This window comes from Chrysemys picta, chromosome 14 (assembly GCF_011386835.1).
Source record: "Chrysemys picta bellii isolate R12L10 chromosome 14, ASM1138683v2, whole genome shotgun sequence".
Lineage (NCBI taxonomy): Eukaryota > Metazoa > Chordata > Testudines > Emydidae > Chrysemys > Chrysemys picta.
Window position 1 is genome coordinate 38,894,925 of NC_088804.1, and position 14,896 is coordinate 38,909,820.

Sequence of the window (14,896 nt, forward strand, 5' to 3'; positions counted from 1 at the left end):
TGGGGAGGATATTTACCGCCCCACCCCCAGGGCTGGCATGAGGCTTCATGAATGAATAATACCTAGCCGTTATGTAACACTTGCCATCCGCACAGAGGCTCCCCAGCTAGCCCTCCCAGCAGAAGCATGGGCATGTTTGCAGGTGGAGAAACTAAGGCGCCGAGAGATGACGTGATTGACCCAAGGCTGTGCAGCAAGATGGAACTGGGACCCAGGAGTTCTCACTCCAAGTCTCCTGCTTAGTCCACTCGCCCAGGATGCCTGCCACAGAGCAGTCAGTGTCCGCGAGAGGCTGTGGAGATGGAAAGTGCTATCACCCCCACATGGCCCAGCGATCAGAGCTCTGTCGCTACACTCCCATGCCAGAGGGCAAGGGTCAGCTAGCTGGTGTCTGGCTCCCCGGGCCGGTCAGGGAGAGAGACGGAGCTGCTGTCAGCTCAGGATTCCTATGACACTGCACTGCGACCTAGTGATTCTGTCCCAAACTCTCCTCTCCACCTGCCGAGGGACACCTGGGCCCATTCAATCCCAGGTGCTTACTTCGCAGCTCTCAGGAGGAGACTGTATCCCCCCACGGTGCAGAGATCAGAGCTGCACGGGGTCTTCCACTGGGAGAGCCAGGGCTCTGAGGCCCCAGAAAGGAGCAGAAAGAATTGAGATTAAAAATAGCCCCCACCCGCACCCTCTTTCCTCCCCCTGAAACCTGCAGCAGCCCCGTCCGTGGCCCTAGCATGTCAGGAAGCGATAAAATGTTCTGCTTCTCTGGAGCTGCATGTCACATCCCAGCCTCCCTCACACCCCCACCAGAGACAGCAGGAATCCTGGCCTCCTGCCAAAGCCACTGTCTCCACTGTAATTCTCTTTGCCCTGGAGCCAACACACACACACACTTAGATACAGACGCGCACACACACACACCCCCGACAAAGACACTGGCACCACACAATCACACTTCCCCTGCACACCCCCCACAGATACAGGCACATGCACACACATACGTACACCTCAACGCACACACATACGTACACCTCAACGCACACAATCCTAGATACACAAAGAGCTCAATTTTGCACCAGGCTGAGCGCCTCCACCCCACGTGACCCCTCACAGGATCAGGCCCACAGAGCGCTGGCTGCTGGACAAGGGGAAGGGGAAAACGCTTCAGGAAATCCACTTGACTTGTCCAAAGGGACAGGGCCAAGAGACGCTCCGTGGGTGGGGCTGTGTGGAGAATCTCAGCTACATGGACCAGGCACAGCCAGGCCTACCCCATCACCCCATTTACAGGCCTGTGATGGGAGAATCACACACGCAGTCCCATCCCCGCCCTGTCCCCGCCCACACACCCACGCCCACAGACCTATCCCCACACCCAGCCACACCCACTTCCAGAGTCAGCCAGGTAAACCCACACATGCCAAAACGCTCCGAGCGGCACCAGCATGGACACACACTCCCTCGCAGGAGCAGGTGCTGGATGGGCTAATTGGCTTTTCCATCCCTAGCTCCTATCACACCCATCAGGACACTCCCCTCCCATTCCTAGCCTCACAACTGTACACGCTCCCAAACACGCACCGTGCACACCCATTCTCACGCTCGCACCGTGCCGGTGCATGCACACACGTGAGCTCTCACAGCTAGGTTGCCTCCCCGCAATACACACTAACATGCCCCAAGCCCTTCCCCATTTCAGCTGCCCACCCCCACCCCCCACGGTCCGGGATTCATTTTACGTCAAACTAAACCAACCACTGGACCTACGCGGCCTCATGCTGCAGCTCCTGCCATGAGCTTGCCAGTGCTGAACCCTCCAACCTTCCCCACTGCAGCTGCCACCCATCACCCCTGGCCCAGCCCTGCCTCTGTCCGGTGCCTGCAGCCTCTCGGTGCTGCTCTGTGGCCCCAGGGCAGCGAGACTTAGAGAAGCCGGGGTGGAGGCAGGAGCAGAGGAGGATGACGGACGGGTGCCAAAGCCAAGGACATTAACTGTGTGTCCAGTTGACTCACAGAGGGCACTTTCTAATGGGACAGAGAAACAGGAGCCCTGTGTTGGCACCAGCCTTAGCACAAACAAACGCTGGGGAGCGAGCAGAAGGGGGTGGGATTCAGGGTGCCCACCCCCAGCAGCCATTAAAGCATGCTGTGCTGCCCTAAAAGGGCCAGTGACTCTTGAGCCCCCAGGGCGAGGGGCAAGGCCAGCTGGAGAACACCAGGGCGGGTGAGCAAGCCATGAGATGAGACATGTGGGAGCCGGGCAAGAAGCAGGACTTCCACCCCAAGGCAATGACCTTACACCATGCGACATCAGGTTTCCTGTGTGAGTGTAGAGGTCATGAGAATAATCCTCTGCCCCTCCTTCTAGCCTGGGTGTTTACAAATGGTTCACAACTCCCTCAAAATTAACACTGTACATGGGTAAACTGAGGCACGGGGATTTACCCAAGATCAACACTGCATCAACAGGAGAGCTGGGAACAGAAATCAGGAGTGTTGATTCACTGCCCCCTGCTCCTACCACCAGGCCCCATTCCCACCCAGATAATATCTAGTGCATTTCATCAGGAGATCAAAGCACTTTACAAAGCAGGTCAGAATCATTATCCACATTTCACAGATGGGGAAACTGAGGCACAGGGAGCCAAGTGACTTGCCCAAAGTCATCCAGCAGGCCAGTGACAGAGCCAGGAACAGAACCCATGTCTCCCAAGTCCAAGTGCAGCCTCTCACTACCCTCGCCGTTGCCATTAGACTGCATCCCACCCCAGAGCCATGAGTCCGGACTCCCAGTACCACACCCCACCGCCTGGATGGCACAGGCTGTAGATGGCAAGTCTTGGCCCCTTCAAGGACCCAGTTCAGAGGCAGGCAGACAAAAATGGAGACGGCGTACTTCAAAGCAGGTGCTGGTGACCAGAACCAAACCACAAGCAGAGAGTCAATCATTCAATGGCCACAGGTCCCGGGGAGAGGGAGCTAGGCAAAGGCACGGACAAAACCGCAGCGACCCCATGCTACCCCCAAAAGCCGAGATCGCTGGCAGAGCAGTGGCCAGCTGTGGCCCCCACACTATTCGCTCCAGTGACATTCTCTCCTGACCCTAGGTGGAGAGAAAAACCAGCTGTGGGCAACCCGCCATTCCCCACTGGCCCAACAGGGGGCAGCAAGAGCAGTTTCCCATTCCAGGTATCATAAAGCTTCCCCACTTACTCCCCTCCTTACTCACATTGTGTGTTTGCGGGGAATGACGCAAGCCAGGTCAGTGCAGTAGGGGCTGGGGACTCTGCAGTAGGAGCAGAGGGGTGCATGGCACAGCGGGAGGGGGTACCTCCAACCATATCAGTCCAGTGGCCCCTCTCTGACACTAGGCAGCATCAGCTGCTTCAGATGAAGGTGCAAGAAATCCTGCAGTAGGTGGGGTTATGGGGCAGCCTGCCCCCAGGGGAAGTTAATGGCTGACTTATGCCCTGAAGCAGGAGAGCTCATAGGGCTTACACCCCTTCTCCTGTTTAAAGTACCTAGGGATGTTCTCATTACCCCCAACAAATGTCCAGTCCTGCTAAGCTCTTGTCTTCAGGGACATCTTGGGGCAGAGAGTTCCACAGGTTAACCAGCGTACTAAGCACGCAGGGGTAAGAAGCTGTGCAGCAGGGTTGGGGGGAGCGTAAGGACCCTGGATGGGTAGAGTAGGCGCAGAGAGGGTGTTGAGGGGGACAAGATGCCAAGGCAGAGGGGGTCAGGCTGCCTTATCAGTGTGCCCCCATCCCTTCCCACACACAACCCCTTACAGTAACCCCGAGCGTCTGGCCAAGTCCCTACGCGGCCAGGGGCCAGCGAGAGTCTTTTGGGAAACAACCCCCCCCCCCTCGCCGCCCTGCAGCCCCCGCCCGGGCCCGACGCCACGGGGATGGGGGCCGCAGGCAGGAGTCTCCCCCCACGCCGCTGCCCCGCGCAGGCACTCACCGAGCGGGCGCACTTTCCAGCGGGGGCTTTTCTCTTCCATGGAGAGGGCTCCGAGCCGGCGCCGGCAGCGACTGCGAGCGGGGACCAGAAGGAAACTTTCCCCCGCCGCCTCCGGGCGGGGTCTGCGCGTCCCGGCGGGCGCGGGGGTCCCAGCCGGCCGGGGGCCCTGCCCGGCGCTCCCGGAGCAGCAGGAGCAACGCGCGGGCGGCTTCCCCGCCACTTCCTGCTTCGCTCCGCGCCTGCCCCGGCCGCCGCTCCGGCTCGGCGTGACTCACCGGCCCGCGGCCCCCCGCCGGCTCCCGGCCCGCGGCCGCTGCAGGGGGCGGGGAGGGGACGCGCTGCCGGGAGAGGGAGGCCGCGCACCCAGGGGGAGTAGTGGGGGGAGGTCAGGTCACGCCATGGGAGGGGGAGGGTTGCACTGGCGGGGGGGGGGTCATGCTTGGAAGAGAAACACGTGGTGTTGTCACACAACTGGGGGTACCCAGGGGAGCAGTGGGGGCCGCATTGCTGGGGGGAGCAGAAATGGGGGCGCACCCCCCGCGGAGCAGGGGGCGGAGGTGGGGCGCACACCCAGGGGGAGCAATGGCGGGATGGGGGCGCACATACCCCACAGAGCAGTGGGGGGATGGGGACGCACCCCCGGCGGAGGAGGGGCGCACACACCCCGCAAAGCAGTGTGGGGAGCGCACCACCGCAGAGAAGTGGGGGGATGGGGACGGAGGTGGGGGACGCACACCCCACAGAGCAGTGGGGGGATGGGGGGTCACCCCCGCGGAGCAGGGGGACGCACACCCAGGCGTGTGGGGGACGCACACCCCATAGAGCAGTGGGGGGATGGGGGCTCACCCCCCGCAGAGCAGGGGGCGGAGGTGGGGGACGCACACCCCACAGAGCAGTGGGGGGATGGGGGCTCACCCCCCCGCAGAGCAGGGGGCGGAGGTGGGGGACGCACACCCCATAGAGCAGTGGGGGGATGGGGGCTCACCCCCCCGCAGAGCAGGGGGCGGAGGTGGGGGACGCACACCCCACAGAGCAGTGGGGGATGGGGGCTCACCCCCGCGGAGCAGGGGGACGCACACCCAGGCGTGTGGGGGGCGCACCACCCCAGAGAAGTGGGGGGATGGGGGCTCACCCCCCGCGGAGGTGGGGGCGGAGGTGGGGGACGCACACCCCACAGAGCAGTGGGGGGGTTGGGGCGCACTCCTCGCGGAGCAGGGGGATGCACACCCAGGCGTGTGGGGGGCGCACCACCGCAAAGAAGTGGGGGGATGGGGGCAGAGGTGGGGGGGGCATACACCCCGGAAGCAGGGAGGGGGAGGGGGAATCACATGCTCGTGGAGAGCAGCAGCCAGTGAGAGAGGTCATGTGCTTGGCAGAGAAGATCCCCGGGGTGTCAGCAGCCAGCCAGCCAGCCTGGGTGCGGGGCAGGATTGCAGCAGAAGCCGCGCTGCAGAAGTGGGTCAGGACTCAGGAGCGTGGGGGCAGTCAGTCTGGGAGGGAGGTATTGGGGGAGGAGCTGGCTGGTTCTTGGCAAAGGGGGGGAGGGGGCTTTTTAGCAGAAGTATTCCTGCCACTAGGCACCCCCCATCTTAGAGACCTCCCCAAACAGCCAGATCCCCCAGTGACCTGCCAGGTACCCCCAACACCCAGAGATACCTCAATGACCTGCCAGAGACACCCCTCAAACTCTGCCAGAGAGCCCCCAGCCTCACTGGAGAACCCAGAGAGCCCCCCACACCCAGCAGCCAGACTCCCGTCAACCCCTCACACTCTCAGAGATCCCTGACACTTCTCAGCCAGCTCTCAAGATGCAAACTGCCTCCAAAGATCCCTGCCAGACACCCCCCTCTCCCAACTGGGCAGACTCCAGGATAGGCCTTTCACACGAGGGTGGGAGGAACCTCCTGCTACTTCCCCGAGCTGATGAGCCATCTCCCCAGGAGGCCTGGTGGGCACCCAGTGAGGGGGCACTCAGAGGTGCCAGCCTGCCCTGTTGCAGGCTGAGGGCCTGGCTCCTCCAGGAGCTGTGCTGCACTGCCTGGGTTGCCATGAGCCTGTGCCCTGCTGAGATAAGGGCATCTGGGGCGTTGTTTGCTGCCCACAGGGAGCAGAGGTGGGCGGCTGTGTGGGATGATTTCTCACGCCACCTGCTGGATAAATGGAAGATGACAGCATGGGCCCTGAGCACCTTCCCAACACTGCAAGGCAGCTGGGGACCGGGGTGCCAGTCCCCCCGTCCCCCCCCCCAGGTCTGGAATGAGCGGGAACGGCTGATGAATGCCACATGGAACATATCCAAAGGAGGCTGGAGAATCCAAGGGGTATACCCCTCCGGGGTATTGTTCTGAACCCCGCAGTAACCAAAAGTCACTCATACTTAGCATGTTGCCTTTTGCACAGGTACCGCCGCCGGGCGCCACCCAAACATCTACTGAGCAATATAACCAACCAGTTTGGGGGCCGTGGGAGGTCACAATCCAGTCCTTAAAAGGACAAGGGTGCTGCCTGGGCTGATGAGAAGGGAAAAGGGGGGAACAATCGGAGGTCAGGGGAGTGACCATCTGTAATGGCTGTGTAAATAAAGTGACATGGGAGGGAGCGTGACCCCTTAAAGATGATGTACCAGGGGCCCCAGATTTCTCTCACCAGACCTGGGTTCCGATCACTAAACCAGCCACCACCTGCCAATTCCGATCTCAATGCTGCCCCCCGCAAAGTCGCAAGAGGGACTGGGAAGAGGTGCGGGGACATGCCCCCTGGGCTGAGCTTGCAGCAGGCTGGGCTGCCCCATGCCTGGTGAAGTGGGGGCAGCCCAAGGCACCCTGTACTACTGGGATCAGGCCTTATCAATCCAGTGGCTTCCACTCTGCTGGGGATGAGTGACTGACTGACAGGCTTGGACAAGCCCCTCCCCTGGACAGGTCTGGCACAGGTGGCAACAGGGCGAGTTGAATGCCACAGAGAATGTACCCAAAGAGGGCTGGAGAATCCCAGGGGGTAGGATTTTTGCCATTCAGCTGCCTGACACCCCCACCCAAATGGAGGGGTCTCCCTTACTCCTGTCACTCTGCCGGCTAGGTCCTTTCCCCTATCTCATGCTGGAAATGAGCTGCCACTCAGCATCAGCCCAGCGTCATCCTGCCTCAGAGGCAGCTGTCTGCTGCTGGCCAGAGGCGAGGATAACTATGCAGCTCAGCTTGGGATCAGGGGACCAGGAGGCAGCCGCTCGTCTTTGACTAGCCCCAAGGGGGTCCCTCTCCTAGAGCCTCCATCCCCATTAATAGCTCTCAAAGCCCTGTCAGTGGAATTACTGCAAAGGACTCGGGCACCATGTTCTACTGATCCATCCCCACTGATTCCAGAGAAATGGACATCTATTGGAAGAGCAAATTAATGAATCCTCAGGGCAAAGCTCACTAGCGTTCGGAAATCAGGAGCACCACCCAGTCTGAGCTCCACATAACTTCACCTGCCTTGGTCTGGACAGCCACCAGTCTGCCTCACGTCATCAGGGAGACGAGCCTGGTGGGTTCTCAGCCCAGGCCCAAGGGAAGATTTGTTCAGCATCAGCAAACCACTGCACCATTCTATCCAACAGCTATGTCTGGGGTGACAGAGATGCTACAGGACGGGAGGGGAGGATATTGTACGCTTGCCAAGACACTGGCTGCAAAAACGACAGTGCCCAGATATTCCACTATCCCAGCAATAGGTGCATTAGAAATGAGCTATGCTAGATATTCTCCTTCAAACCTCGCACCACTTCCCAAGGAGCCCCTGTCCAGCATTCTCACTTCAAACCCCTTCTCCCCCTTAGCTTCCACTGACTTTTCTTCCCCACCCTTCCCCAGTTCCTCTTCCTCCAAAGGCCCTTCGCTGCTGCTAGCGCAGCTGCCTTGTGCCTGCCACCCCAGGTGTCCTCCACCCTCCTTAGCGCTGGTTGCGCCAGCACTCTCCTTCCCCCAACTCCCTCTTTCTTTTCTATTTTAAATTTTTATTGCCTTTTTCTTTTTTAAGAATACAGAGGAACAAATGCCCTTATCAGCAATTCTCACAAGGTATAAAAAGATGCTTTTATCTCACTGTCTTTACTCAGCTCGTGCAAGCCAATGCCTGTTAATTTTTTAATTTTCCTAGTGAATGCATGTGTGGCTTCGTCAGCATATATTATACGTGCACACTCACAGGGAGTCACAGAGTACGTACACACCCCCAGTATAGGCAGATCTGCCAGTGATACCCACAGTTACGGTTGCTCAACCTTTCCCCTTACAAGACCATGTTTCCAGTTGCTTAGAACTTTATCAGACTTTAACCATTCGGGTGAAATTTTCCATGCAAGGTGGCTGCCGCAGACAATTTAAAAAACAAAAAAAAAACTTTCAGCTAAAAGAGTCCAGCTGTTTCTGAGAATGAGATGAGGGAAAAATCATTGTTCGAAAAATCTTCACAGCTGTTTCATGGAGAAGTGCTAGCACTCCAGTACTTAGGAGCAAGGCCTTGATATTTGGCTTTTACTCTACCCAGGAAAATCCACCCACATTTGGCTGAATTATAAGCCTCTGAAAATTGCCATTGCACATGCTCCATTAGAGTCTGCCAGCTAAATTCTCCGAAGATAGGGTCAACACTGAGCATGCTCCATCCTAGGGCTGCAGAAGCGAGCAGCCCGTTTCCTGCAATTGATTCCCCAAGGTGGTGCCAGGCACCAGAACTGAGAGAGGGAGACTTTACTGTGCTCTGAATGCGTCTTCTGCTGGCAGTCTGGAGGGAAAAGGAGGGAGCAGCTTGACTCAAATGCAGATGGATGAAGACAGGAGCAAAGTAGGACAGGGACAAGCTTGGGGGAAGGGGGCAAGAAATACAGTGGGGACAGGATAAGAAAGGTCTGTAACTACTAGAACACACTCCCCTCCATAACCTAGAATAGAATCCAGGATTCCTCAGTCCCCAAATTCCTCTGCTGTCGACAAACAGCTGAGTGTCCCGCTGGCAAAATGTGTCTCTCTTCCCAGTCTAGTGACTGGCTGACCTAGAGGATAACAGCCTACTTCCACTACCAGTTACTCCATTAGCTCAAGTGGTATAGAGGTCTATGCTGTAGATCTAAAGATCCTAACCTTGCTGATGACCCATGTGTGGGGTCAGCGTGGTTCCACACGAAAGTACTCCTGATTTCTCAGTGGTTTTTTAATGTAGGAAATCACAACTAAAAACTACATTCAAAGAACATTACCGTTGCAAAGTCAAGCACTCAAAAAGTAGGAAAATGCCAGAATTAAAGGTGCCCGTGGAACCCTAATTCGGCCCCCTTTGTTCAATATGCAGTATGATTACAGACTTCAATTCCATGATCACATATTTGTTTCCACAGGATCCCTGCCTATTTCAGTGCACCGGCTGGACCTGGTCTGGGGAGGAATCAGGATGGTGGAGTGAATGAGACAAGGACATGCAGGAAGAGAAAGGATAGCCTTGTAGTGGAGTCAGCTGAATGCAGCCCTGGAGAACTGGAGTCTATCCTGGCTTCTGCTATAGCGTTCCCATGTGACACTGGGCAAGACACTATGGCAATAAGCGCCATAGAAAAGTCTATGAGGAAATGAATACCCCTGGATTTCATTGAATGCGAGGGTCGGACGGCGGGTGGGAAATAAGGCCTGGGACCACATGCTGAATGAGGAGGATGAAAAGAAATAATTAATAGCTGCCCATTTCATCCAGTGCACGGTGTGAGGCAGTCGTCCTATGCAATCATGTAATTAAAGACTGGCATAAAGCACACTCCCTACTATATACCCAGCATGAGTTACTCTGGGGTGTTTCCAGCCTGAGACGCATCAGGGTGGGGCACGAAGCTGCAGTGAAGCAGCTGCAGAGACCAGTGATGGCAGGCCCTGGGGGCCAGTGCAGCATGTGTCTCCATGTCTTTGCAAAGCCAGCCAGCTTGCAGGGAGGTGAGGCCCTGGGCCTTTGGGTGGGTAGCACCTCTAGGCACTCAGAAGGGCAGGGGAGGGGGGGTAAGCCCCAGGATTCCAAATGCCCCCTGTGCAGATCCTCATGGCATGCTGGAGGAGAGACAGGCCTCTGCTGTAAGAAATGCAAATAGGGATTCTCGCTGAGGCTTCTGGATGCCGGCAGACCCCATGATTCTCTCTGGCACCCAGACTGACTAGCACAGCTAGAGTCACCACGCAGGGCCCTCCCTGGGTCCTGGCCTGGACTCAGCACGTGTGTACAGGGCCACTGTTCCCACTACAAAGTGCCTCGCCATATTAACAGCGTGGGTGGTTGCAGGTATAGCTCTGTCTTCCTGTCGGGACACCCTTCCCCGCAAGGAGAAGGAGCATCTCCGCCATTCAGCAGCTCAGAGGCGAGGCGTGGATTCCCCCGGGGTTGTGGCTCTTCTTGGAAGCAGCCAGCCCATTTGCAGCCATCCAGCAGCTCCTTCTCCTACCATGGCAAGGCCCTCATTGCACATAGGGCCTCGCTAGTCGCCCCCACCTGCCTGCAGAGTGACTCCTGGGGGACACAATCCAATATTAAAGCCCTCCCCACTCTGTGCTAGCCCCGTCTCCCGTGGAGCCCGCTGGCACCGGGAGGCTCGATACACTCTGTGCCCTCGGCATGACAATCAATCGCGACACCTCTAGCTGCCAAGGCTTAATCATCCTCACCGCTAGACTGTTCTAGCTAGGACTGCTGCCCGGGAGGCTGCAGACACAGAGCCCATGAGAATCTGCGTGCCAAACAGGGGAGCAACACAGACAAGAGGCAGCGCATGCAGACGTACGCAGCACCAAAGAGGGCATCAGCTAAATGGCCTGCGACATCGAGGGGTCTTGTGGACAGGACTCTGGGGGCGGCGGATAAGAAGCCTTTCCCCGGAGGTCACAGATTCAAAGCCAGGTTGCTCAGTGACCATGTGTCACTGCCATCAGATGGCACAATCTTGTGGGCAGAGGCCTTGATGGCTCTCCCTCATCCTTCATCCTGCAGCGCAAGTGCCCCTCCCCACTCATCGGTGGTGTGGGGAAGGGGCAGGAGATCCCCATGCACCAGGATCTGGAGTGGGAATGTGAGCGCCCCGGGACAGGGGCTGCAAATGAAATGTGGCAGGCGTCTAATGAGCCATTAGTCAATGTCACCTGTGCCCGGCAGCTGATGGCAAGGCAATAAAAGCGGGGTTGGCTCTTCCAGGGCACAGCTCCCATCTCGCTTGGCTGGGAACAGCTTGCAAATGGTGAGGGCCCCAGCCCGGAGCGATCACCGAGGAAGCACTGGGGGGGCTCCAGGAGGGGTAGTGAGAGCTCTGCAGCACTCACACTAGCTGTGAGTGAAAGGATAACGCAGCTCTCTTGGGCAGGGCCTATCGGAGCCACCCCTCCACGTGGGCCTGCAGAGGTGGGCTAGGAATCGGGGCAGACAAGCTTTCCTTGGGGTAATTCAGTGGTTCTGCTTCCAGCCAGAACAAGAGAGTGAGTAGCGGCAGCGGATGATGGTGTCTAGGCTCGATTCGAGATGGGGTGAAGGGTCAGGGGCGGGGGGCTCTGGGACCATCCAAGCCAGCTGGCCCATGCCTAGTCAGCCCCCAGTCATATCACCAGCTGCAGTCATACAGAATACTGGGTTGAGTCCCACGGCCCCGATTCAGTCCTTGCTCAGGTGGCGCGGTCCAAGGAGCTCTGGCCCAGTAACGAGACCCTGTGCTTTGCCCACAGCCCCTTCCGCTGGAGGATCTCACAGTGCCCTTGCACAGCCGGGCCTGGGGAAAGCCAGGGACTTGCCCAAGGCTGCTTGGCCGGTCAGTGGAAGAGCCAAGAACAGGACCCAGATCCACCAGCCCCTCAGCTTGACCACCCTCCCAACAGAGAGGAGCTCCCTGCACCCAGGCAGCTACAGGCATTGGCATGGAAACGGGCCCACGCAGGGCTCCCTTCACTCCCTGCCTGGTGCGCTCCACTGCCTGCTGCACCTGCGGTTCCCCTGCACGCCAGTGCCTCTCTCTGCTGTTCCCCTCTGCCAAGAGCTGGAGCAGGCGGCAGTCTCCACATCAAAGCAGCCAGCGCACCAGGAGCCTTCCAGGGCCACCGGGAAGGCTGCTAACAAACAAGCCCAGCCTGGGAGGGGGTGTGACACCTCCCCGAGGAATGCTGCTGCTCCTGCCTGACAAGGCTCTAAACTCCCAGGAGATGAGGCCCAACCCAGCCCCAGCTCCCTGGCGTCCCGGATCGCAGGCACAGCTGGCATTGCCCCGCAGCTGTCCTTGGTGCCCAAGTGAGGCACCAGTGTACCACTGGGGCAGCAGGGCCTGGCCTAAGGGGACTGGCCACAGGAGAAAGAGCCTTTCACATCCAGGTCACCCTGGGGATCCGGCCTCGGGGTGGCTTTCACTCGGACTCCCAGCAGGCTTGTGGCCCCCTTCCCCAGCCCTGGTTGGCCGTCTTGGCAGAGGGGCCACGGATTAAATGGGCCAAGGAGACAGCACATCCACACAGGCCAGGGGAGGCACAGGTGTGGGAGAGTGAGGGCTTGGTAGAGAGACCTCTGCCACCAGGTCACCCCTGCCCCTCACCCTGGCACCAGACCCTGGTCACTACCTCCTGTTTGCTGGGCACTACCTAGCCACGAGCTTCACCTACACTCTGTCCTCTCCCTCGGCCTTCAGACCCAGTCCATAGACACAAAAAGGCCAACGGGAAATCTGATCAGCAGGCGTTCGGCCCAGAGCATCCAACAAGCTACAACACGTACCCACGGCTGCCCCCTTGACCAGACAAAGCTCTGCTGGCTAATGACAGGACATCCACATTTCCAATCGCCCCCTGCCCCGCACGCACTCCTCCCTGCATCCCGGCTCTCAGACTGCAACTGCCTGGAGCTCGCCCGGGAAGGTGGAGGGTAAAGCAGCTGCACTGGGGGTAGGGGGGAATCCCGCCCGCCGAGTGCATAGATTGCCGCCCAGCACACAAACTGTGAGGGCCCAGTCCCACAGTCCTCCTACAGGCAGTTTCCAGCAGAGTCCATGGGAGTTCGGCCTGTGCAAGAACGGCAGGATCGGGTCCCAAGGCCCAAAAGCTGCCTCCTTCGCGAGAGGAGCCGAGCCACAGTGAAGAGGCTGGTCCCACGCTGCCTTGGCTTGGTCCAATGCGCTGCTGTCACTTCCTGGGACACCCCGGGTATCCCCTTCTCCAGCAGGGCCCAGCTGTGCCTAGCGCACACGCCCCGGCACACCAGGGGATTGGCCGGCCCAAGTCTTGCAAGCAACACTGCAGCACACAGTCAGAACAACACGGAGATGGGGGGTCCCTAGGGTCACGCCCCAGAGCTCCAACCTCTGCTACAGCAGGCTCCCCCCATGCCCAGACAGCAAATCTAGCACCTACTTGTAGCTCCCAGGTCTGCGCCTTCCACATCCACGCTCTGCTGGCCGCGGTCAGAGCCAATCTCCTGGGCAGCTCCGTTCCTTGCACCTGGGCTCTCCCCAGTGCCCGCCAGTCGCTGTCTGGGCTCGCTGGCGGAAGGCTTCACAGCAGGTGTCTCCAGAGAAGAGGACAATGCCTGGAACAAAAGCAGAAGAACAGGGACTCAGAACCTTTCCCTGCAGGGATATTCAATAGCTGACAGCCAGCATCAGCTTCAGCACTAGGCAGCAGACCTCCCAGCTCCCTCTCCCAAGCCCTGATGCTCGCTACCAGCCTGGAGAAAGCAGGGTCCTCCTGCCGCTAGCCTGGGGGGCCTCGGGGTGGAGAGACACACGATGCTTTTGTTTTCTTTCAGGCAGATTGCACATGGCTGAGTAGGGGAGCTGTCTGCTGCTCACCAGCCAGCCAGCTCCATGTCTCACGGGGGCTACAGCTGGATCTGAGTGAGCAGTCCAAGCGCTTCCAGTCAGGACCAGACAAGAAAGGCTTTGGGGAGGTGGGGGAGGGAGGGCAGGAATCAAAGCAACATCCCTCTCCCTGCCAGTGGCTGCCGGCTGATTGTTCTGCTGCTGATTACTCAATGGGCCGGTATACAACTTCCCTCCCCTCCACTAAGACAGTGCGGTCACAATACATGAGACTCCTGCTAAAGGGACACAGGGAGGGTAAGCGTCCTAGAGCCAAAGAGGATTTTGAGGCTAGAAGGGATTGTTACGATTATCTAGTCTGACCACCTAGGCCTGAGATTCTCACCCAGCGATTCCTGCATCAGGCCCAGTATCCTACGCTCAGCCTAGAGCATCTTTTTCAGAAAGATGTCCAGGGCCCAGATCCTCAGCTGGTGTAAATCAGTGTAGCCCAATAGACCTATCTGGGTCTCTTCCCCTTTATACCAGTGAAGGAGCAGGCTCCCAATCCAATTTAAAGACTCCAGGTGATACAGACACCATCACACCTCTAAGTAATCTGATTGAATGGTCAACTATCCATTCCCTTAAAAACATAGGTCTTATTTCCAGTTTGAACTTGGCTGACTTCATCTTCCAGCCACTGGATCGCGTTATACCTTTGTCTGCCAAGTTAAAGAGCCCTCTAGTAACAAACTTCTTCTCCCTCCGTAGGTACCTCTAGACCGTGATCAAGTCGCCTCTGAATCTGATTACTGAGAGTGAATGGCCTTCACAACTCTCATTTACTTTACACAGCGGCTGCTGTTGGTTTACATTTTGCACTTCAGAGCGCGTGAAAAAGGAAACGACATTGGTCTGCTCCTAGTCACTTTCACTCTCTGGTCATAACTTATTCCATTTTCCGTTTCATTTTCTGAGACAGATCCAGGCTGGGGTGAAGCAACACAGAACACACGGGCGCTCCTTCAGCGGAGGATCCAGCCCTGTTTCTAGACCTTTGCAACTTTCTTTCCTCATGCAGCAGCTCCACACTGTTGTCCGTCCGGTCCCAGAGCTGCTAGGGGGATATCAACAGCCTGACAAATCTATCCACTGCTT

The 14,896-nt window shown here is 58.1% G+C and overlaps 1 protein-coding gene across 4 annotated transcripts in view; it reads right to left on the bottom strand.

Annotated features, from left to right (window-relative positions):
• Positions 1 to 14,896, bottom strand: part of GSE1 (Gse1 coiled-coil protein) — a 343,522-nt gene that overhangs the window by 207,261 nt on the left and 121,365 nt on the right. For all 4 annotated transcript variants that reach the window (XM_042852107.2, XM_065567291.1, XM_005292260.5 and 1 more), the window contains exon 2: positions 13,350 to 13,524. In XM_042852107.2, the coding sequence (XP_042708041.2) occupies positions 13,350 to 13,524 (175 nt within the window). The remainder of the gene's footprint in view (positions 1 to 13,349; positions 13,525 to 14,896) is intronic.